The sequence below is a fragment of the Mytilus trossulus genome, chromosome 12, assembly GCF_036588685.1.
Source record: "Mytilus trossulus isolate FHL-02 chromosome 12, PNRI_Mtr1.1.1.hap1, whole genome shotgun sequence".
NCBI classification, from domain to species: Eukaryota; Metazoa; Mollusca; class Bivalvia; order Mytilida; family Mytilidae; genus Mytilus; species Mytilus trossulus.
Genome location: NC_086384.1, coordinates 55974976 through 56001955, shown reverse-complemented (window position 1 = coordinate 56001955; position 26980 = coordinate 55974976). Strand labels below are relative to the sequence as shown.

Sequence of the window (26980 nt, the reverse complement as noted above, 5' to 3'; positions counted from 1 at the left end):
CTCCACCTATTAAACATAAATAGGGGTCGAATCAGGACCTTTAGTATCCTTATACAGTCCTACCTATTCAGCACAAGTAGGAGTCGAATCAGGGCTTTTAGTAACCTTATGCAGTTACCACCTATTAAACACGAGTAAGGATAACATCAGGACCTTAAGTATCCTTATACAGTCCCACCTATTCAGCACAAGTACGAATTGAGTAATGACCTTAAGTATCCTGCTACAGTTTCACCTATTAAACCAGTAGGGATCGAATCAAAATTATAAACGGAATAAAGCAAATTATTATGCCCATTTCTTCTTCCATGATTAAGAAAACAAAATCTACTTCATTCCTAGGTATGTTTTTATTATACTATATTGTTAATCGAAAATAGGCAGACTAATCAAGTATTGGTATCATTTCATATATTAGACATCCAAGTCCAACCCTTATGGAAAGACAATAGTGTTTTAACATGCAAGTAGGGACTAAATCAGGATTAATAAATATAATCCACTTTATATTACTCATGTTTAGGTAAGAAGACACATATATATTAATCCTGTTTTAGTCCCACCCTTATGGAAAATTTAGTGTTGTAACATACAGGGTGGGACTTCAACAGGATTAATATATAACTGTATTTCATTTTGGTATTTTATTTCGAATACTGTTTTTTATAATTGTGTTTCATTAAATTGTTTAGGGAAATATCTATTAACTAGTAATCCTGTTTTAGTCCCACCCTTATGGAATTATTGTTGTTTTAGCATGGAAGGTGGGACTAAAACAGGATTAATATATAACTGTGTATATTTCATTTCGGTCATTTTTTTTTCTAATCCTGTTTTAGTCCCACCTGGGACTAAAACAGGATATTGCCAACGGATTTTTTTTTTGTTATTATAAAATTTGCTGTTACAAAATGTTAGAAATTATCATAAATTAAGGAATGTATCTCCCTCATGCAAAGCTCTGATTCCTTTCACGGATTTGACTTTACTTTTTGGACCTTAAGAATTATAGCTCTTCGTTTTTTATATAAGTTTTCAGTTAAGATTTCAAATAAAATTTGGCCACGAGCATCACTGAAGAGACATATATATGTATTGTCGAAATGCGCATCTGGTGCAGAAAAATTGGTGCCGTTAATGTTATTGAATTCATAAAAAAAAATTGAACCCCACTTTCCACATACAGAAAAAAAACTTGACCCCTCCCCTGTATTTTGGCCAGCACCCCCTCCCAGATAAAACAAAATGATAAGTCCCTAATCAATAGAAAACAAAACTTTTCTTGCCTTTTTTGATAATTCAGCTGTACTGTTGTAGACCTGGGGATGTAGTACTATGGCTGAGATTATCCGATTTGATTTAGTCAGCAGACCTAAGAATATTCTAAAAAAAATCTCCATTTTTTTCGTTTTGATAGACAAGTATTGATGTTTCAGGCGTTTGCTTTGTTGTTGAAAAGATCCGATACTTTTTGCTTTATTTATATTTAGAGAAAGCTGCCTGTTTTATGTTTTTTTTTACACGGAAACTTTATTTATACTATTTTGAAGACCCTCCTTTTCCGATTTTGAGAGTAAAGCAGATCGTCAGCGAACTGTTTCAACAGGAGGGAGCCTAGTTTACTATAAATAAGCTCCTGTCCATAGATAAATAACTTTGAGATAATATTTTCTCACATGGGAGATCACTCTTGAGCACCTTGCAGAAAAATGTATGAATGAAACGGCGTCATTTATTTGACAACCAACCAAAGTAGTGTTTACATCGAGATCTTGGTGACAATTTACGTTATCAACAGCATCAACACTAACAATATGGCGCTAAACGTCAATCTGGAATCCAGGTAGCAAAATTGTAATCAACGAACCATGGACGATTATAGGTTTTAAAATGATAAAGTATATGTGAAGTTCCAGCAAACTATATATACCGCAAAGTGTGCGAAGTTGTCAAGTCCATACACGCCGGTAACTGCACATTTATTTTGGGAGGTCGTTCACACAGTTCACGTTATATCTTGTTCAATGTTTTGACTTTTTCGTGTATAAAAAGTGTTAATATTATCCTTTAGATTGGAATTACATTATTAAAAATCAAATGGAAGTAGAAATAAAATTAAATCGATGTCATATGTTTTCAAAATGTGATTGTTTTCATGGTTTTGGTTACTACGAAAGTGCATAGTGAATTAGAGTCTCAGTGCTTTTCTGTTTTAGAAGCATGTCAAATGTAAATATATTGTCATTGGATTTACATCCTGCTAATGTTCACAAAACACATGGTGGTAAAAAAGGGTCAACATCACTAATTAAATATGACGATGAACTTATTCCTATAGTTACACCACGACTAAATCAATCACAGGGTTCAAAACGAGTGGCGGCAGGACCTATTGTCACCACTAGTGATGAAGAAAGTGACAGTTTGCCGCCAAGTCCGCGATCTATTGATACATCTGTAAATCAGAATCGTGAAGCTTGTGAACACGATCATGACTATGAAAATGTGGCATCACCCAGTGGCAGTAGTACTGCCAGTGGCCCTACATATGAACGACCTCCTGGATTTAAATTCCACGCACATGAAATAAAAAAGACTAAAAAGAAAAAGACAAGTGTTTATTTTGGTGACTTTAAAACTGGATTAAAGAAACGGGCGCCTACACCTCCAAAAGTCAAACCTAGAAGAGGTAATAATTGGTATACAATGTTCATGTACTGTACGTACATATACAAACATTGTAATTTAGTTTGTACTTGTTCACTAATTCATTATCATACTAGTAATATTTAATTTTACAATATATATATATCCAAAAATTTGCGAAAGCAAATTTACAGATCTAACATTGTTGGGTTGATGTTTAGACGAGTTGTATATACATTATGTACACAGCCATGTATCACCATCATTGATGGCGATCCGATGGATACATCTGTTGTAGGGTTGTTACTGACTCAGACGTACTTATGAATATAATTATTTTCTGTGACTGTATCTTACATTAATTTGTAGGATCCTTTACTATAGATAATTTAGCTGATCTGTAACAATAACATCTTCATGCCTTATATATCATGTACTGTAGTACGCCGCTAGATTAGAACTGACGTGGAAAGGTAACATATGGCCACCGAAAGCTCTTTTTTTGAGAGCCCAGGTGGTCGTGTGGTCTAGCGGGACGGCTGCAGTGCAGGCGATTTGGTGTCACGATATCACAGTAGCATGGGTTCGAATCCCGGCGAGGGAAGAACCAAAAATTTGCGAAAGCAAATTTACAGATCTAACATTGTTGGGTTGATGTTTAGACGAGTTATATATATATATATATATATACATTTTTATTTTTTATCACATTATTTCATGGGTTGGATCATTTTATCCTTATTTTTATGTTCCATCTATGATATTATCGAGGCATTATGTTAACTAGAACACACCCGCGAAATCGCGGGCATTCAGAGGGTAGTTTAAAGTATGTAAAGTGTTGTTGGAAGAATTTTGTAAAATATTAAAGGACTGGAAAATTTCAGCAAAAATATCATAAGTCATAGGTTATTGGAGGGGGATAGGAGGGGTCCCGAAATCCCGCCTTCCCGGGCTTTAAAACATGAAATCCCGAAATCCCGGGCTTAAAAAACGAATTCCCGAGGTCCCGGAATTCAATAAAAGGAATTCCCGGATCCCGAAATCCCGAGTTTAAAAACACCCGATCCCGGAGTCCAGATAAAGGTCATATCCCTCCTCTTATTGCCGGGGGACAGGAAAATTCTTTTTTTTTATCCCTCTTCCTTTATTTCCAATATTCCCATTTTTGGGTTTTCTATCAATTCGATATGAACATACATTTAGCATGTTATGAACTTTCAAGTAAGGAGCCTGTAATTCAGTGGTTGTTGTTTATGTGTTACATATTTGTTTTTCGTTCATTTTTTTGTACATAAATAAGGCCTCTAGTTTTCTGGTGTGAATTGTTTTACATTGTCAGTTCGGGACCTTTTAAAGCTGAGTATGCGGTATGGGCTTTGCTCGTTGTTGAAGGTCGTACGGTAACCTATAGTTGTTAATATCTGGTTTCTTGTGGAGAGTTGTCTCAAAATGGCAATCATACCACATCTTCTTTTTTTTTGTAATCAATGAATTTTGTGACAGATTTAATGACTGGAGAATTTCAGAAAAGGTATCAAAAGTTCACATGAATATTTTTAGCGCTTATCTGTATATATACTATGAACATTCATTACTATATAAATATAGTGTATTTACTTTCGATTCTTAGTTTACTAATCGATCCATAGTGGTCATTGATATAGTATACAGACCCTCTCTATTTAATAAACTCTGTGACTGCCGTGGATAGTAAACTTGAAAATGATAGCAGATATAATTCTGAAAATACACTTTATTCTTTGTATACGTATGTTCAAAGTATACAGAAAAAACGTAAACCGGAAGTCTAATCTGACTTAAAATTTCGTCCAATGACGGGACAATATCCGGATGCCTTTTTTCTTGTTTTTCTCCAAAAATAACTCAATCTGAATAATCATATGAATGGATGACAAATGGCAATATGCACTGTACCTAGCTATAGGACACAGAACCGTGTTGATTAATTTATTGTGGAAAGAAGAGAAGCGACACCCAAAATAAGGTCTTCTCGTTTAATAGTATAGATTGGTCTGTTCTTTTGTTGGTTCATCAGCATACGCGAAACATTTTATCATACAAATGTACAAATAATTTAATTTAAATTTTTAACCCACTGCTCTAAAAAAAAATTTGTATAAATATACATGTGATATATATGTGTGCATTATTATTGTACAATGTACCTAACCAATCCTTCAAGGCATTGGTAGGTAGATTGAACTAATTTTTTTTTAATAATTATTTAAGGATGGCCTTTATCAATCTTAATGAATTCTTCTTTTTCTATTTTGTACTTCAAATTGTACTGTAACTGACATGGCCAATAGTAGTACTTTTATATGACATGTTCATTATACATTTTATTATACATGTTACATGTATAAGTGACTGTAAACTCAAATTACATGGTTCTCACTTAGGTGAGTCCATGAGTCCTGGCATGGACTCTCAAAATCTGTCTGGACTCACCTCTTTTAAAACTGTCAGATGAGTCCAAAGATGCCTCAAGATTGTAAAACTTTGTATAATCTGAACACACATACAATACATGTATACACATATATATCATTACATGTATCATCATTTTATAGCAAAAGATTAAAAGTAATTATATATAATCTGAAATGCATTGCTCGTAAACATGTTGAAGATCGGGGAGAATAAAATGATGGGGGAGAATAAAATGATAAATCATATTACAATGAAATATCTTTTCTTATTGTTGGACTCACCATGGCCAAAAATGATGAGTACCTGGTCTCACCTGGAAAAATCCTAAAATGACTAATAGAACCGGGAAATTGAAGAATGTGTTTATTAACATGATTAATGCAACATGTTCAAAACGAAATCAACTGGGTGCAAATCACAATAATAAATCTTGCATTTTAATTGGTCATGTCAAATTTGCAATACTACATGTACATTTTGTACATGTACAAATGCTCCCAATAATTATTGAACTTGCAGTAATGCATTTAAAACATGTACACAATATGTACATGTATGAACCTCTCTGTCATGTCTGATAATACATGTAGTATCAATCTTTAAGACCTCTTAAGATTGTTAATTGACTAGGATACAATGTAATATAACATGTAGTTTTCTCATCGAAGGTCAGTGGTTTCCTCTAGGCACTCAGCTTCCTCCACCAATATAAACTGACCACCACTTAATACATTGTAGCACAATCTGAAAATACACATGCATGCTGCAAGTGGCATTAAAACACCAATCAATTAATCACAATTAGTTAAATGATTGTATAAATTTTTTACATGTACAAATTTGAGGCTATTTTAAAAACATAACTTTAATAGCTATTTACATATTTAGAGAAAAGGTACATTTTGTACATGTACAATGTATGTACATTTGTTAGACCGTCTTTTGACTGTCACATGTTCATGTTTTATAGCACCATCGTGATCAGTGGCAGATCCAGAAATGTTCATACATGTATGCTGGGCCCAACAGACTGCCTTAAAGGGGGTCTGCTTTAGTCATGTTTCAGTGATGCCCTAAAGATAAAATCAACCAATTTTAATCCCTCAAACATTTGGGGTGGGGGAGCAAGGCCCCCTCTAAATTGCCTCTGGTGATAATAATTAAGATACATTTCTAAATGTACCTGAACAATACATTAGCTTCAAAAAATCAAGATAGCATTGTGAACTTTAAACAGATGCTAAATTACTCATCCTATAGTCATGATAATATATAGAACATCAGTTATCACTTCTACTGACAGATTTAATTCTAATTAATTAACTCCTCCTTTTATACATGTACATTGAGACACTAAAATTGATTTTACATCATAACAACAATGCGAAATATGGGAAATTCCAAAGTCTATTGACTCAGTTGTTTATGTTCTGGTGTAACGAATCAATACACCTGAAATCTATGTGAGAAATTAACGCCAGGTAATTTACCGGCTGAGCCAGGTACTTCATTGTACTTATCAAAGACATTGACCATTGTTTCAATTATTGATAAACAAATATAAGCAAAATTCAATAATTTCTCCACAGCTCAGGGTCATTATGATGTTAGCTTCAGATTTTCAATCCATAGGGAAAATTCAAATCGGTTTTACTTCATAGGATTTCAATTTGCCTTCATTGGCAAGTCTTTTAATCACAAATCAGATATATATTCATCTCAATTAAGGTAAAACTTTACAATTATGGAACTGAAAACCCATGAGAACAGCACTTTTGAACTTTAAATTCTAAAAATTATAATTCTAGTCATGATAATGTATGACCGACATATATAAGCATAAACATGATAAACATGTACAACTGTACATGTCTTAGCGCTTAAGTGCTATCCATAATTTAAAGTCTGAACTGGGGTCTGGCAATTTCTGTTATATATATTCAATTCATTTTTTCAGGGATGAAGGGTTAAAAAGGAAAATATAAACAGTACATTGTGAGGGTTTTTTGTACCTTTCATATGCATTTACATGTACATTGCATTGTATTGTACAAAATTATATAGTTACATATAAAAAAAATGTACATGTACATGCCTGTATATAAATTCCAATACTTAAGCAAAGTCAATAATTGCTTCATGACCAGTTCAGAGTAATACAATGCAATGTACATAATAAAGTCATTTGTATTATTAAGGTAGTATTAGATTTTTTTATCCTTCTAAAGGGCAATTCCAATGTTTTTTGCTTCATTAATTTTTTTTATTTTACTGTTGTAGAAAAAAATAAAGAAAAACTTTGATTTTTTAACTTACATATGCATTTTATAATTAAAAGCAGAAAAAAACATTATATTTGGAGCAACTTTTTTTCTAAAGAGGGGTTCAATTATTATTAATAATAAAGAAGATATATATAAGTCTTAACTTAATAGTGTAAAACCATTTAAATCGACAAATGGGAAAACCAACGTCTATAATCTATATATATATTATATAAAAATGAGAAATGAGAAACACTAATGAACCACATAATCAAACGACAACTACTGCATGTACTGAACATCAGATTCCTGACTTATGACAGTGGCAAACAATTGCAGTGCTCAGGATTAAAAGTTTTAATGGTACATTTGTACCAAACTTTCGCTCTTTTTTGAAACAATACATTGTAGTATATATATATATATAACATGTACATCACAACGTTCAATGAAAAAGACACACTATAAAATATCAATTTGCGGATTTGTAGCAATATTGTTAAGAAATTTGAATCATTTAAATTTGATACAACAACATGTACATTTTTTTTTTGTAATTAAGTATATATGTCAAATACATGTACAAATGTATGGATAATCCCAATCTTTAATTTTATGAGAGAAAAAAATGTCAGTCATGTGGATACCAAACCACAAATTGAACTTTTATTTTGTTAAGAGTTCTGTACTCATATCAGTATACATGGTATACGTACATTTATACTTGAAATATAAACTTTTAAGTATAAAACCAAATACAAATTTATTCTCTTTATGTACTTTCCGTCATAATCTAGTACTTTGTTTAACCCCAGCTTAAACATACAAAATTTACATTGTTTGAATTCAATTATATACTACCCTTATTAGTGTTAGTCATGGTCGATTTTATCAGTATTACTTTTGCTGTATACTTTCTTTGTGAAATGGTTCAATAAACAAACTCAACGATCTTTCATATGATAATCAGACTAGAATGTCCGTAACGTCTTTGTTTGTAAATAAACGTCTTTGTTGATAAATAAGACCGTATTATTGTTTTAGATTTTTATTCAAGTTCGACTGAAATTATTGGATTTTGTCATGAAAACTTTTTAGAAATACTAATTAAAATCTGTTCATTGAAATCTAAATAAGGTTTTTCAAACGTAAATATAATGAGAAAGTACGAAAAAGAATACGATAAAATCATATTGTTTGAAAAATGAAACATATAAACCAATTTAACACGGTGTCAGCATGCAGAGACATATAACATAGAAGAAAAACAAATATCATATCATGCATATGGGATTATCCAACTACATGTACATTTTGTATGACACAAAATCAGTAAACATGCACAGCAAATAAAAAACAACCAAAAAACTCACTCATAAAGTAAGGAAACAGGGCTTTTATTGCTGTTTTTCATCTCAAAATCACAAATCAAAATAACTTTCACTCAACTGCAAGTTTAAGATTATCCCTGAACACTGGTTTGAGCTGAATTCTAATATGATGTACAATGTAACACTACAGTGCATCTGACCACCAAATATGAACATGCACATCATGTACATGTATAACTCTTTGCTGACAGTCATATGCATGTAGTTGTTTGGTATTTATAGCTATATATATTGTAACACTGTTAATCATTCTTTTTGTACAGTAGACTCAGTTCCTATGCGGTTGTATGTGACTCTGTTAATCATTATTTTTGTAGACTCAGTTCCTATGCGCTTGTTTGTAACACTGTTAATCATTCTTTTTGTAGACTCAGTTCCTATGCGCTTGTTTGTAAGACTGTTAATCATTCTTTTTGTAGACTCAGTTCCTATGCGCTTGTTTGTAACACTGTTAATCATTCTTTTTGTAGACTCAGTTCCTATGCGCTTGTTTGTAACACTGTTAATCATTCTTTTTGTAGACTCAGTTCCTATGCGCTTGTTTGTAACACTGTTAAATCATTCTATTTGTAGACTCAGTTCCTATGCGGTTGCGTGCTTTACCACAGTCATTTTGGAAACAACCAAATTGTCCAAGCAATGTGTCACCTGGTAACCTGTTTCCTTCATTACCACCATTAGGGACTAAGGAAACAGGGGAAGACTTTCAAGGTAACAGTTAAAAATATATTTTGAACTTTTTAACAAAAATACTGAAAATGCCTAAGATCATAAGGTAAATAATAAAATAAAAACTGACCAATATCGATCTTCACTCTATTTACCAACATGTAAAGGACTACTGGAAAACAACTGTCCTATTCCTGACTTCCTACAGTTGAATAATACTTTTTGCAAACCATCGACCTACATTTGTTTGTAAAATAATTATAGCTTAGTGAGTATGTGCAAGAAATTATACTTGTATTTGTTAGTGCAATTCAAATGCATATTGGTAGATATCTAATAACATGGTTTTTGCAAAGTACACACACATTCCTTTAGAAAATTTGAATAAGATGAGCATTAAATCATGTAAAAATACACAGGTTAACAATCATAGCAAATTTGATCTCCTCAATTTGCTATGCTTGTTAACCTGTGTATTTTTACAGTCTTCAAAGTATAAAATTTTGCAATTTAATGAAAATTGAATTATAAATGTAAAACTGTGGATTCATTAATATTTATTGCATACTAATTTTTGTGGATTTGTTAGTACACCAGGGGAACAACGATTTAATAAGTTGAGCATTAAATGATTAAACCATGCATTAAATTAAAAATATCTTCCAAAATACACGTTTTCTTTAACTATGAAAATTGGTACCCAAGAAAATAAATGAACCAACAGTAGTACAAATAGCCTGAGGCATTCTGGTTATACTGAATTCTTTCTGCATTATATTGGCACTGATTCTAAATTTAGGATCAACATTACTTATAGATCGTGAGGTCTTTATGTACAGAAACATGCCAAGACAAATCTATCTTGACCCGAATGCATAAAGAAGCCCTAGATTACTGAAGGTTTAAATTTATCTATATTATATGTTGTATGAAGAATGAGGAAGGAGTTTCTGGATAGTGCTTTTTGTACTGGTATTTAAACCTTGGATAAACTACGAATGTTTGTCTACCGTTGTCAAAATAATCTACATTTAAAGCTAATCTGGTAAACGTAATTCCTGATATGTACTTAGAAATAAAATTCATAACTCTTGTAGGGCGATTCAACATGTGCTGTTACCGTGATTCTTAATGATTTATTTTATCATTTCTTGATATGTTTTCCATAAAAGAATGCATAATTCACATAAGTTTAGATACTAACATGTATTTAAATCTGTCTAAATCAAGACTTATAAATCATGAACCTTTAACAGAGAGACCTTTTTTTGTTAAAATATTGGGCCATTTTCTGTCTTTCATTTGTTGCATGATTTTTTGTACAATGTATGTTTACCATATGTTTGCTATATCTGTAGATTTTAACTTATAGCTTTTTATGGAAATCTGTCCTTCATGTATTTAAAATTCCTAGTGGTTTATTTCATGTAAATCAATATACATGTATAACGGATTATAGTTTGTAAATTTAATCAACACTTTACCAATATTAATATAAGCCCTCCTAAATTAGATTTGATTTGAGCATGCTAAGAAAGAATCAGTTTCATATTTGAAATACTTTAAAAAACAAAAATGACAAAGAACCAAAGAGAGGAAAATAATTGCATCATTGTTGATGTTTTATTACGGTAGTTTATACACTAATGAAGGCATACAAAAATGTGAAAAAAGAGAGGGGGCGGTGTGTGTGTTACTATGAACTTGGTAATAATATTTTGAAACTTGCAAACTTTAATAGTTGATGCTGGTGATATTTCTGTGACAACTTTTTAATTCTCTATATTCCTCGAGCTCATTGCCATTGAAAAAGGACTTTAAATTTAAAGTTTAATATGTTCATTATTGTATACATGTATACATATATGTGATATATGTATGTATAAAGTTAATCTCAATTGTTAGAAAAGATTAACGACTTCTTCTTTGAAAGGCTTTTATTTTAAATTTATATTCTTAAGATTGAATTGAATTAGCTAATAGTTAAAAGATTTGTACACAGGTCAAATTCCAAAGAAAACAATGTAATAGCTATGCACTGCTCAGTCACTGTTTTAAACTATTACAGTATAGCCACAATGGAACTTAAGAATAGATGACAAAACAAGTTGATCTTCAGACAAAATTGTCAGACCTAATACAAAAACAGACAGTAAAATTTCTTGAATCACTAAAAAAAGCAACACATATTAAGCCAACTCTTGTAGCTGGACATTTTGTTTCATTGTGTTTTAAGCATGTGCAAATATTTGTGTCAACTCTTAAAAAAGAATTGTACCTTTAGGAGCACCTGAGTTCAACCCCAGTTTTCTTTGGGGTTTGTGTTGCTCAGTCTTTATAATTCTATGATGTGTTTTGTGAACTGGTGTTTGCCTGTTTGTCTTTTTCTTTTTTAGCCATGGTGATGTCAGTTTATTTTTCAACTATGAGTTTGAATGTCCTTCTGGCATGTTTGGTATCTTTTGTCTCTCTATTATACAAAGAGTTATAGAGAATTGACATGCATACAAATGTATTCGTGACTTTTGACTCTGGAAATAATAAGAGCAATTGCCACAGATGCGCAGTTCCTCTGCTCATAAACTTGGATGTGTACATGTATGATATGTCGTTTTGAAGCTGAGACATTTTCACATAATAAGGCCACTTTTTTTTGGTTAAATATTTTGGGTACAAAGAGAGATTGATTTGACGTTATATTAGTAAACTCCAAATCCTTTCATGATGCTACGTTTTTTTTTGCACAATCTGTTTTGTGAAAATTTAATTTTCCCCCTAATTTTCACTGATTGTACCAGTAAGCTTGGTTTTACTTTCTTCAGTTGCTCTTACTTGACCGAGTACCACAATGTCTTACCACAGACAATGACAGACACAATGACAGAGGAGGTTACCTGTCAGAAACTATTTATTCTGGAATCAAAAGTCTGAGAGTAATATGAAAATACTTAATTGGGAATAGTGCTTCATTTAAATTTAAATTGTACTTATTTTGTCATTTGACAAATCAATATTTAGTTATTGTCATTTATCATTCCATATACATGAATATATATAAAAGGGTGGTAAAGGGTTATTTTAGTGCAACATGTTTTGCCAATTTATTTCACGTGCCGCTGTGATAATGGTTCGTTATTCACTGTGTTTTGTGAAATTGGTAAAAAGATCAACGTGCAAGATATTTGTAATTGTTAATTTTATTTTGCGTTCATCCCTTAATGCTCCTCATATAATGCCTGTTATCATAGCTGTGTTTGCAGGTAACTATTGCAAACAATATTTGTCTATTACCTTTCCTTTCATAAATTTGTCTCAGGTGAAAAATCGGGACACTCCAAGATAACTTGTATAACAAATTGCATTATTAGATAAATATTACGTTTTTCTCTCTTTTTCTATGTAATCAATTTTTTCTCAATTGGTGATGTTTTGTTTGAGGTATAGTTAATGATTGGTTACCTTAGTTACAAAAGCCATTCATTCAATACAAGCATCAAAGCAGGACTTTTTTTCCTGTTTTCTTTGACAATTTTAGAATGTTTCTATATAATTGTATAATTGTTTGTGTTAACAATCAAACAGGAAAAAAATAAGGCATTTATTGTGATATTCTGTAATTTCGATTTACTTCTAAGAGGATCTTGATGGTGGGTTCATCGATGATATCTCTGTTTTCGCTATTTTTTAGATCCATTTTTCTCTATTCTTTATACATTTTGCCAATTTAATTCTCTGATATTTTAGAAGATGTAATAATTACAGTTTTGACAAATACTTCCTTGCAAAAAGCCAAAAATCTTAAAGACTTTTTTCATCATCTGTGCATTGAAGCCTATTCTATTGGGGCTTATAAAAACAAAATTGTGCTGATTTTCAGGTATAACACTATTTATTAATAGCCCCATTGATTTCTTTGTTAAATTCTGTAATTTCAAGCATTTCCGGCTTTTTTGTCTCATGTTTAAATATAGTGGCAGTTATATCATGTTTAAACTATATACCTTATCCTGACTAATGCCCTAAAAACTTCAACATACCTTACATTGTCTGGAGCATGCTGGTTCCCTGAAGTTTAGTTGCACCAAAAACAGGTACTTCTGAACAACAGGGCAAATTTACCCTCCTAATAAAACTGTTATATACTTCTTAATTATTGAAAAGAAATCTTAACAAGGGTTGTACAGTGATCCCAATGCCATAAGCTTTTATTTGATATCAAAAGTACCAAAATAATTTTACCTTTATATTGACAAAAATACAGCTATGCTTTTAGGAACAATTTTACTTCTTCGGTGTATGATTTTTAAGCTGGGCCTTTACTAGGGGTTTGAATTGTATACCTTCAACTTATTTTTCAAGAGTGCATTTTAGCCCATGTCACATTCAGCTGGCTACAACTGTCTGTTTTTCATGCCTTTTGACATTTTAATTTTTTTATTTCAAGAATACTAATTAAATTCCCCCTATAGTATAGTTACTTTCCAAAGTAAAAAGGACATACAGAAAAACACGTATTAATACGTACTGTAAATCCAGAAATTATTGTGAAAATGCGAGAGTAACGAAAAGGCAATAATGTAAGACTCCCATTTTTGAAATATTTTATATCTTGTATATGAAGTAAACAGTATTTTTTTCAAAATCATAATAGATAAAAATCGCATTTAGATAAAAATTATACAGATCATCTGGGCATATATAGTATACATATTAAAAATGATATTTCAATTTAATTATTTCAATAAAAAAAATACAATATCACATTATGATTATGATTCACATTATTTTTGATGAATAATTTTTAATTTTCATATATTTAGTCGTATTTTTTTTTTTACGGTTTCTATTTTTATTTGATTTTAAATTTGTTTATATGTACTTGTTTCAAGGTTTTTTATGCATTGTAAAGCGCTTAGAGTAAATGTTTATTTAGATAAGCGCTATAAAAGCACTGTAAATAATAATAATAATAATAATAGTAGTGGGCTTTTTATCAACAACCAAAAAAAAAATCAAGCTGGTTTTTAAGAGGCTTAAGATTATAATGGCCTCTAAATATTTAAAAGTGCTTCGTCTCTTGGGGATATAATTTCTATCAAACCCTTCCATACAATGTAAATATTGATTATAAACATTATTATACTAAAAGGTATAATTTACAAGGAACTCAACTGAGCGTCAATTTCGCTTTTCAATAATTTAAAATCTACGTCAAATATATGGAAAATATCAATACTACCTTTTGTATGATGACTTTTTGATTTATATTGTATAGTTGTAGGGTTGAATGTTTTGAAAATTTGTTGTCTACCTGGAAGTATAAATTGAATAGATCAAAACTCCCAATAGCTTTGAAAATTCTATAAAATGTAGATCTTTAAAAAAGAAACATGTAAATTAAGACTTTTATGTATATTCGAAAAGTAAAATGTTTACGTTTGCTTCTTCTAATTGAAAAGGTTTGCTTTTTATTTATAATAATATTTGAAATTGTAAATTGAATTTGAGTAAACATGTCACATCGGAACTTGAGAATGACTTATCCAAATTTCATGAATCTTATATAGATGTTTCTGTATATGATGGTTAAACAATCTGGATACTTTTTGGTGTTGATTCAAATTTTTATTTTTGAGTTATTGAGTATTTTGTAAAAAAGAAAAAAAGGGGAGTTTTTTTTTACATGTCCTGCCATATCTAAAAAATGATTTATGGTTATTACTTAAAGCTTTACACATTTATATTAATCTAAAGATCTGTATACTTTTTGGTTTCTCAAAATATCAATCATACCACATCTTTTATTTTTATATGGTCACTATATGTGGTTGTATATGAACTTATTTAGAAATGTTATATTTCTATTGCCCATCATGTTACATTATATATATAGTATTCAAACTATCATGAACCTTGCTGTGACCTTTAAAGGTATTGTTTCATTCCTGTTGTTTTATGACATTTGAAACAGCCTTATTAGTTTAATCAGTTTTGACTATTAATAAAGAAACCTATAAAAGAATGAAGGTCATTGACCTATCATTAGTAAGCACTGAATCACCAGGGTTATATTAGGACCCGGCGCTTGAAACTTGATTTGTTTGATTTTGTCTTACCGCCTTATAAGGTTGGTTACAACTTACATGTTGGTTCTAGGAAGTAATAGGACTTTTTAGTTGTTGCTGCTAACAATGCAACATAAATAACATATTATAGGCAAGAAAATGACATCAAAAAAGGAAAACAATATTTTTTAATTTGAAATGATGTGTCATATAATTTAGTTACACTGCGATTTTAGGCTGATAGATTAAGCAACATCATCCAATTTAAAGTTTAATTCTAGCCTCATGCATATGGCGTGTGAGATTGCAGGAAGTGATTGCCTTTCTTGAGTACATGAACTTTCATCCAGATTTTGTTTGGATTCATGTTACGCAGTCAAGGTTGTGGATGAGTTGTTTTCTTTTATTGTTTACTTTTTATGCCCCATTTATGGGCATTATGTTTTCTGTTCTGTGCATCTGTTCATCCATCTGTTCGTTTGTCTCTCCTGCTTCAAGTTCAGGTTAAAGTTTTTGTTCCCTATAAAATGATCTTTCTAATTTCAGTGCCAAATTAGAGTTTTTACCCCATTTTCACGGTCCACTGAACATACAAAATTATAGTGCGGATGGGGCATCCACGCACTAGGGACACATTCTTGTTTGGTGAAGGTTTAAGTTTTATCTCCCTCTTTTCGCTAAGGAACATAATTAACAAACAGAATTTAATGTAGAAGACCTTGACACTATGTAATTTAAGACTTAAATTTAAATATGTAGTTAAGGGGATTTAATTGCATATTTTAAAGGTATTTACAAATGTTTTTATGCCCCACCTACGATAGTAGAGGGGCATTATGTTTTCAAGTCTGTGGCTCCGTTCGTTCGTTCTTCCGTCCGTCTGTCCGTCCGTCCGTCCGTTCGTTTCAGGGTGAAGTTTTTGGTCAAGGTAGTTTTTGATGAAGCTGAAGTCTAATCAACTTGAAACTTAGTACACTTGCTGCTTATGATATGATCTTTCTAATTGTAATGCCAAATTAGACTTTTTACCCAATTTCACGGTCCATTGAACATGGAAAATGATAGTGCCAATGGGGCATCCGTGTACTTTGGACACATTCTTGTTTTAAAATGTATCGTCTCCAAATTTTTGATACATAGGTAAGGATTATAATACAAATGGCATTTTATAAGAACCACCTTTGACACAATACAAATGGCATTTAATATGGACGACCTTGACACAATGTATCTTAAGTCTGATCGAGGTTTACATATATATTAATTTATATAAAGATCTCACAGGAATTTATATAAATCATTTGTAAATACATGTGTGTTGAACATATTTCAGTTATGAATGATTTAATTAAATTATAAAAGATATTTCTTTATTGATACCAATATTTTGATTGGAAAAGTACCAACATTTGGTGCGTCATTTGACTTCAATTTAAATATTGAGCCAAATATCAATTTATTATTGAATTAAAAATCATTTTCATTGTTTACACAAATTGAACATTTCAATATATGTACCTTGAAAACTGGTAATTGAATTAAATAATTGTTTGATTTGGTTATCGTGCCCCCCTCCCCCTTTTTGTGGAAAAAAATTGGTTGATTATAAAGGGAATCACTGAAGCATGACTCGAGCGCAGTAGGCAACTATTTTCTTTTTTTAATATGGCCTGAATTTTAAAAATAATAGAAAATGTGTTATGATTGCAAATGAAAGTTATAAAGATGTGGTACAGTAGTTGGCAATTATAGGCAACTGTATGGACATCAACTGTGAGAAAAACTTCTTGCTGTATAGCTATAAAATGTAAAACAATTTTACAGGTAGAAAACTTATGGCCTTATTTATATCAAAACAATTTACAAAAGAACTCTATGACAGGCATACACAACAACCCCTAGCTGTTCTACAGAGGGCCCTGACTTTAGACAGACACCAAAAGAATGTGACCAAGTGACATTATGTTGAATATGGCTTATAGTACTTAATCAAAGTTTTGCAAATTTTACCGGATTTGTTATCACATAAGCAACACAACAGGTGCCATATGTGGAGCAGGATCTGCTTATTCTTCTGAAGCACCTGATATCACCCCTTAAGTTTTTGGTGGGGTTCGTGTTGTTTATTCTTTAGTTTTCTATGTTGTGTCATGTGTTCATGTGTTATATTGTTTGTCTGTTTGTCTTTTTCATTTTTAGCCATCAGGCTTTGTCAGTTTGTTTTAGATTTATGAGTTTGACTGTCCCTTTGGTATCTTTCCTCCCTCTTTTACACACAAATATTGGAAAAGTTATATTTATAAATTTAGTTATCCTGTTTTAGAAAAGATATAATGTTTAGGAACTTAACATGCTATAAATGAACAATTTTTGTGTTTTTATCTCTTTGACCAATGAGCTATAAATAATGAGTTTTGTTTCATTTTATGGCCCAATTTTGTGTTACAACTTTTGTAATTTGTCTTTTTAAAATTAGGCTAATATCAGGAACATTGGGCTTTTGAATAAAAGAATGATTTATAATGAAAAAAACTTGACAAGTTTATACATTTGATCTGAGTGAGTGATAAAAAATTGTCCTCTAATTTAAATGGTTTATAATTAAAAGACACTTTTGAAATTTTAAAGTGGGTCTAATACTCCTGAAATATTTAAGGGGAATTCCCTTTTATTTCCATTACTAGCTAAGAGCTTGAATAATCAACAATTGTATATGTATTATACATGTTTGGTACATCAAGTACATGTTTTATTGTATCTTAGACTTGGTCTATTTCAAGAATACCCCATTAAATGAAATTAAACAAAAGGAGAGGATTTGAAATCTCAAAAATCTAGTTTATAAAGGTCACATATATGTACACGTCCATAATCTTGAATGTGATCAGTGTAACCTAAATACATTTTGTATTCTGTATCTTTTGCTTGCTGGTTAGAGGTCATATATTGACCTTTCAATTTTTCTGTGTTTTTTATGCCCCACCTACGATAGTAGAGGGGCATTATGTTTTCTGGTCTGTGCGTCCGTTCGTCTGTGCGTCCGTTCGTCTGTGCCTCCGTTCGTCTGTTCGTCCGTCCGTTCGTCCGTCTGTCCCACTTCAGGTTAAAGTTTTTTGTCAAGGTAGCTTTTGATGAAGTTCAATCAACTTGAAACTTAGTATACATGTGCCCTATGATATGCTCTTTCTGATTTAAATGCCAAATTAGAGTTTTGACCCCCAATTTTATGGTTCACTGAACATAGAAAATGATAGTGCAAATTTCAGGTTAAAGTTTTTGGTCAAGGTAGTTTTTGATAAAGTAGAAGTCCAATCAACTTGAAACTTAGTATACATGTTCCCTTTGATAAGATCATTCTAATTTTAATGCCAAATTAGAGAATTTATTCCAATTTCACGGTCCACTAAACATAGAAAATGATAGTGGGAGTGGGGCATCCGTGTACTGTGGACACATTCTTGTTGTTTTTTATCTTTACTTTGCTGTCATTTACAAGTTTACCCACTATGTGAAAAGGGTGAGAGTTGAGATCTTAAACACCTAGTTTGTTGACTTGGGACGATTTACATCTAGCATAAATTTGACTCTAACCCGAAAGTAATTGCAACAGAAGATATTTAAGTTTTATTCTTTAGCATTATACCACAAATATACACAGAAAAATTCCCATAAAATCTAACTTGAGGAGGACTAAAAAAAATCACCATTTAAAATTCCTATGGAGATTTGCATTGAAAAGGGAGATAACTCTTGCAAAAAAAAGGCAGAAATATCAATTAGAATTGATACAAAATTATTACTTTACCACTTCTATTCATCAGAATGTATTGATTCTTGATTTTTTAGCGATCTTTAGAGTATAACAAACAACTCTAAAGGTGTTTTCATATCTTTTATCAAGCTATAATCTACAAAATGTAGATTTCGTAGTTCATTAGTTGACCATTTATTGAATTTTTTAACATGTCAAGGTAAAGAATCTCAAATTTAATAAAAATAAATGAGCATGTATTCTTCTTTTTGTGGTTTGAAGTTTCTTTAGATATGTAAGTTGCTGAAAAAAAAATAATATACAGATATAAACAATAGCAAATTTTCACATTATTTTTCAAAATGGTCACAAAAAAAGCTTCAAATTTGCAATTTCTTTAATGAAAAATGCACAAAAAGAATAAAACTACCCATAACATTTCGGTTTTATACATTTCATGAGTTGAAGATTATATAGTTTAGTCAAATACAAACTTATAACACCACCAAAGTATCATACTTAACATAAATTTCAAGAATAACCAAAAACTGCCCAAAAAAGACTCTTTTTTGCAAGAGTTATCTCCCCTTCCTATGAATTTCCATAGGAAATTAAAAATGCGGATTTTGAGTTTTCCTCAAGTTAGATTTTATGGGACTTTTTTCAGTGTATATAAAGGGCATAATGCTATAGATAAGACCTAAAACATTGTTGAAGGTCATACATTGACCCTAACTTAAATATGCTGTTTTTGGTATCTTTGTGTCTCATTTAAATATGCCTAGTATGTTTCCTTCCATACATATTCTCCATTTCTCTTTGACTTTATGAATAATGCCATACTAATGGACTATTTCTTGATTTTTAGCCATAATCAATAGGTAATTTATATAAGTCATCTGAGAATCTGAATTAATTAATCATCTTCCTAGAAGTTCAATGAGGCTTTATATAAGTAAATGATTTATTGTCCAATTAATATAATGAGTCTATATTTGCTAAAGGTAGAAGTAAATCTCTTAAGTAATATATTATTGATTGGCACAGAAAGTTGGAAATATATGTCAGTCAACATTTTCTTTTATCTATAATTTACAAAAATTATCTAAAAATACAACCAAAAAGAAAGGATAATAGGAATCGTCAAAGTTATTCCGAACACAGTCTCTTTTGAAACAAATGGACAAGCTTAAGACAAAAACACAGAACAAGTAAAAATACACAGTCCAATAGCCTGCATGTCAAAATATAAACATTAGAAAAAAGTTATTCCTTGAAACACTTGAAATTGTAAATTAGATTATTGAAATCTTTAATCATATTCACTTAATAAGACAATTTGTAGTATTTTATTTTCCCATATCTTATAGAGATGTAAGAACTATGTGAAGTTTGAATGATATAATTGTCTTATTTTTTGTAGAAGTGCAACAGCAATTACTGGGTTAGTCACAAGTTTAGTAGAGGCTACGTTTTATGAAATCCAAAGTAAGGATAATGCAGGGAGACATTCTTTTCAATCCACAAGCTAAAAGTTGAAAACTAGTTTTTATTATCTTTGGTTATTTTTCAGATGTTCGACCAATAACACCCCCAGAAGACAAGATGAAGAAACCATCTCGACCTGCTCAAGAGAGAAAGCTTATAATAACAGGAGATACTGACTTATGGATGAAGAAACTGTTTGATAGAGTCAAACCGGAAGGTCATAAAGATCAAGGGTCAATTAGAAGGGGGAAGTATGTAACAATTTTAACATTTTATTTAATTAAAGATTCATTGAGAATGTCACATTTAATTGATCTTATGAGATGTATTTTCACCAAAGACCATATGAAGTAGATGTAAGCAACTTAAGGTTACTTTACAATCTTCAAAAATGACAAAAGTTAATCATGCAAAACGTAAAATAACAAAAATACCTAAATTCTGTGGAAAATTCAAAAGGAAAGCCAGTATTATTGAAAGACAAAATCAAAACATGAATGGATAACAACTGTCATATTCAGGACTTGGTTCTCCTATATAGAAAATGATGGATTATAGCAATCTATGGTAAATATAAAAGCATTCAAAAATAAAGCCAGATATATGTACACAACAAAAAATAGGATATACATGTACAGCAACAATCTACACAAACTACTGACTTGGGACTGAGACACATACAGAATATGAATGGGTGAACGTGAGACAGTGGTGTAAAAGGGCAACACAAGAACACACAAATAAAATTAGTCAATAAGGGCATATATAGAAAGCGTTAGAAAGGGCCTGTGAAGTTTTATCATTCATCAGATTTGTTTGAAAATAATAATTTGTGTATTTTTTCTTTATTTTTGTAGCAGACAGAAGAAGGTTACAATTCCTACCAAAGTTCACATTACTAACTCTAAAGCTATTGTTTCTGGAGAAGATCCTTATTTGGTCGATACCATCGCTGACAAGTATTTACCGCATTTGTCATTGGACCATAAAAATGGCTATGGAGGAATGGCCTCCTTACAATTAGTGACATTACGTGAAGGTGATAAATCTGTGACACTGCCTTCGTTAAGTGTGGAACAAAATTATTCACAAATGTTAACCGAACTAGTGATGAACATATAAAAAGGGACAAAAAATACCTAGTCCAATTGAAATGGAGGACAAGTTGTTAAAGATGTCATGTGATCAATTGTTGATGTCATGTGATCATGGTTGTTAAATTTGGACCAATTTTACAAGAGAATATAAGAGACCTGTTATTTATGGTTAATTTTATGTGTTGTTACGGATAATTTATATTTGTTTGGTTTTTGTTAAACAGAAAGAAAACTTCCGGTGTTCTTGAACTGATAAGGATCATGGTTTATAATTAAGAACAAAATTTGTTAAAGGATATTTTTATCAGAGTTATTTTTACATGATATTCAGGAATTTTATGGGTGACTTTTTTGTGGCCAGCTAAAATTTGAAATGTAAAATGCATTTATGTTTTTTTCCCCTAATGACGTTGTACAAAGATACCCCACATAGTTGAGTGATATGGTTTGTGCACAATAAAGTTTAGAAGTTGTTGATTGTGAATTTAACACAAAAAGGTCACTTCTTTGAAACAGTGTTTGCCATTTGTTTCAGAGAGTGTCCGCGGCTGCACATTTGAATGTCATTTTATTGTAAATGTACATTATTTTTGTACACAGTTAAAATACACACTGATATCATCATATTTGTTTTTAGAATACACGATCTGATGTCGTCATCATTTTCAAAAAAACTTTTATTTAACCATTATTTGTAAATATGTCAGTTGTATGCCGTCCATTTTCAAAGGGAGCTAACTCTTGAATTGTTCACATGTCAACATCTTTGTTATAAGTATTCCCTCCATTTTACATCCCATAATTCTCACTTTGAATCATGGGATAGCTGTATCTGTGATATTGTATTTATTTTTGTTATTTATTTATAATTATTGGAAATTTTTAAATTCTGTTGTTTGTTTTGTCGATGAAAGTAAACTTGCAAATTTTCATTTGCTTCTAATTTAAGGTTTTTGATAAAGATTTAGTTGGAATTGACATTTATAATTACATGTTGTTATAAGGGAAACTAAAAATGTTTGAAAAATTGTTAAAATTATTTTTTATACATTGTGTTCAAAAGAACTTGTGAAAAAAAAACATTTAATAAATTTGGAAAATTAGAAAAGATTATTTTGAAACAATGTTATTGGGAGTAAAGACACTTTTTTTGCAAAAGGGGGGGAGAGGTGGCAGTCAAAAACTGGTATTACCTTATGACAGTTTTCTTTTCATGGACAATTATACCAACATTGTTTAAACAAATAATAGTATATATTTTGTGCAGTGTGTAGACTATGAAGTATTAGGTAATATTGGACATTGATCTTAAACAATGTAATTGTTTGTTATATATATTTAGTGGTCAATTACTTGACCACTGTAAGCCTGGACCAAGGTAAGTGTATTTCTCTCTTCCCTTTCAATTGGGGACATGTCTTGTTTGTATTTTTTTCTGTCCATCTCAACTCAAAATACAGTTTTATAATTAATTTCAAGGATATTTTTTGGCACTGTATATTTTTGTCTACTATCCAGTCAATAAATAGTTCATGAAAAGTCAATGTTCATGTTGTCCTTAAAATTTAAAAATAGCCCAAAACTGGTAAAGTATCAAGACTTCAACTGTAATTGTTGTTAAAAAAATATAGTAGTCAAAAAAAAAATCTAGTTTTATCGAAATTTACATATTTTAGATCATAAATTATATGTTTTTCCAAATATTATTACGAAGTTTGATTTTTAGGACTGCCTTGTATTCTCTTCTACTTTGTTTTTAATTAATGTAAATTAATGCTTTGTTCTTCAGAGTGCATTAATGTAGCTAACTTTATGTGATGACATTTGCCAACTTAAAATGTATGATATATTTAATTTAAATTATGAATGTCTTTTATAAAGATTTTATCGTTTTAAATGGGTTGTTCATTATATAGGAATTACGTCAAACAAACCGTCCATTAATACTATATTTATTTTGTTATGCATGACTGACTTTTATTGCCTTTTTATCGATTTAAGTCACATTTCTGATCATTTCTTATTCATTTCTTTTTTTCTGAATTAATAGTCCACAATATTTACAGATAACAATTTGAATTTAAAATTGTTTTTTAATACCAATCTTTACTTAAAGGATATTTTTTCAAAACATTCCAGAATTTCACCCTAATTGACATAAAACTTCATTACGCAGACACCTTGGTACAACAAGTACTTATATATTGGACCTAAGTATTTAGATATATAAAAAAGCATGATACTTAATTTCAGAAAGATTTTTTAAGTATTTAAAAGAAAATATTTTGCTTCTCATATTTAACTTAAATTTAAGATTGTTTGTTTGGGGTTGGTTTGGGGAGTATTTTTATAAGATTACACGAATTGATTGTTTGTTTGGGGTTGGTTTGGGGAGTATTTTTATAAGATTACACGAATTGAAATATTATCAAATGAATAGCTGGGGAAAAATGAAACAAAGTAACTTCTTTTAATAAATTGGGCACACATGATAAAATTTTTGGTTTTGGACTAATTGTCTTTAAGTTTATTATTTTAGCCATGGTCTAATCTGTCTTTCGAATTTTTCATTAAGAAATTAATGGCCGTTAGGTATATTTTATATTACCGGATAAAACAAGAAAATCTTTTCTTAAGCAAATTATGCTCTTTAGAGCATTGTACCTTAAACTCTACTGAATTAAATATTGAATAAAAACTAATATGAAGAAGAAACAATGTCATGAATGTATTGAAAATTCATCAATTGTCCTAGCTCAAATGAACAGTGGAGAGATATTTTGTAAGTCATTATTTGGATTTTACTGTAAATATCTCAAAATTACAGTAAGGTCAATAATTGATAACTGAAAAATATCTTCTTCAGGAGATAAGATATAGAAATTGATAGAATAACTGTAAATATCGATATATTCTACTTTCGATTTTTCGTTGAGTTTATCGATAAAAAAAATAGCAGTCTTTTTAAAAATTTCTTATCTGAATATTTCTTAATTTTAATTTTGTTTATTTTCGTATTTTTATAGATAAAATCAGAAACGTGACATGTTTAAATAACTTACAAACACAATTAGTATTTTAAAAGTTAGATCGTGACAAAATTGTACTGTTACATTTTTTATTTTAATCTTTTTAAATTAGTTATTGATTTTCAGGAACAAATGTTGTAATAGGTTTAAAAAATAATGCCTTGGTTTTCTCAGGCTTTTAAATTGTTGATATTTATTATATATCTGGAGAATTTATTATTACTTAAAGTACCAAGTATTACATGACGTTTTAATTTATTTATTTATTTATTACAATTCATCTGTATACCTATGTATTGACTGTTTAAAAGTGCTTTAAAGTGGCAAATATGAGGGGTCTGGAAGGGTGTATTTCATATCTATTCCTTATCGTTTTAGACTGGTTTTTTTTCTCTTTTTTTTTATTCATTTTTTCCATTATTCAATCTTATAAATATATCAGCATCCATTATTCTCTATTCTTTATATTATTTGTATTTTAATTCTGCAATTTATACCCTTTATTTTCTATTATGTAAACCCCTCCCTGACCCTCATGTATACTGACCAATATTTATGATCCACTGTCTCGATTCTGTCCAATATATTTGTTTATTAATTTATTTGTATCATATTTTATAAATATTGTTTTTTACAATTTTCTTTATTGCTGTGTATTTAATGTGTGCTGTGTTTTACACTCAATTTAAGGGGAGATAACTCCCTTACTACTTATTTTCTTTTTCTTTTGATTATCCATATTTTACTGAGTTGAAGCCCTATTTACTTTCTTTAATCAGCCTCAAAACATCAAATTGCTAATGTTGGAATATATTTCCAAGACAGAAACACAATTTGGGTAGCCAGCTGACTAAAGAAATAACTGCTATAAAATGACTTTGGCCTCTCTTGAATTTGGAATTGCCTTTTAAACTTTTAAATTAGATTTTCACCTTTATTTGTGAAATCTATGAAAAGTGGTTTCAAACGAATCATAATTAATACATTGTACATAAAATTGGAAATGGGGAATGTGTCAAAGAGACAACAACCTGACCAATTAAAAAAACAACAACAGAAGGTCACCAACAGGTCTTCAATGTAGCGAGAAATTCCCTCACCCGGAGGCGTCCTTCAGCTGGCCCCCATGTATATCAGTATTGTGTTTAGACACTTGGAAATATTACGTCATATTCTTGGGTATGTCAAATTAACTTATCATAAAGCATCAAAATTGTAATTCTTGAAATATTTATCCTGATGAAATTTTCAAGTTTTTCTTAACCTTTGTTTAAAAAGAAATACATCTAACATTTGACATTTTTTTTATTGATATTTAACTTCAATGCATTCCATTTATCAATTTGTACATTATTAGAAAATGATGAAAATATTGGAATCATCAACATTTTACTGTTTTTATCAAAACACTATTTTTATTATTTAAGTTACACATAGCAACTACCTGCTTATGCTCAAATACCTATTTTTGAAGTGGCCATGTCATAAGTTGACTTTTTGAAACTGTGACATTATTCATTTTCCGTCCATTCTTTTTCTACTCCAGCAGTCCTATAAATGAATATTTTTACAAAAAAATACATGATATACAAATAGTTTTATTGTGACTTGGATGGAGAGTTGTCTCATTGGCACTCATACTACATCTTCCTTTATCTATTAACAAATTTTGAAATCCAATGAAATATAATTATGTCCATATATATTCTTCACTAGCCGTCCAATGAATATTTTTACAAAAAAATGATATACAAATAGTTCTAATCAAATTTTGAAATCCAATGAAATATAATTATTCAGCTTCTGTTCATATTTATTCTACACTAGCCATCCCATGAATAAATGTTTTTTTTTTACCAAAAAAACTAATCTACAAATAGTTTTTGAAAAAAAGTATGAAATCCAATGAAATATAATTATTACTTGTAGTTCACAGTGTTTTAAATTGTGTTCTTTATAAGAATACAAGAGTTATCTACCATCTTGTGAGATGTTTCTGAGTTGACTCCCTTTATACTGATTCTGTTGTTATTCATGAGCTTGTAAACATTTTAAAATCAATTAGATGTTATACAAGTTAACTTGAAATGTATAAAATGATTAAAAATAATCTTAAAAAAGCA

The 26980-nt window shown here is 30.3% G+C and overlaps 1 protein-coding gene across 1 annotated transcript; it reads left to right on the top strand.

The window, feature by feature from the left end:
- The first annotated feature begins 1769 nt into the window (after nt 1-1769).
- On the top strand, nt 1770-26980 carry LOC134692894 (uncharacterized). The gene is made up of 4 exons (XM_063553520.1): nt 1770-2689; nt 9332-9469; nt 20817-20982; nt 21589-26980. The coding sequence occupies exons 1-4, from the start codon at nt 2221-2223 to the stop codon at nt 21851-21853; spliced, it is 1038 nt and encodes a 345-aa protein (XP_063409590.1). The 5' UTR covers nt 1770-2220; the 3' UTR covers nt 21854-26980.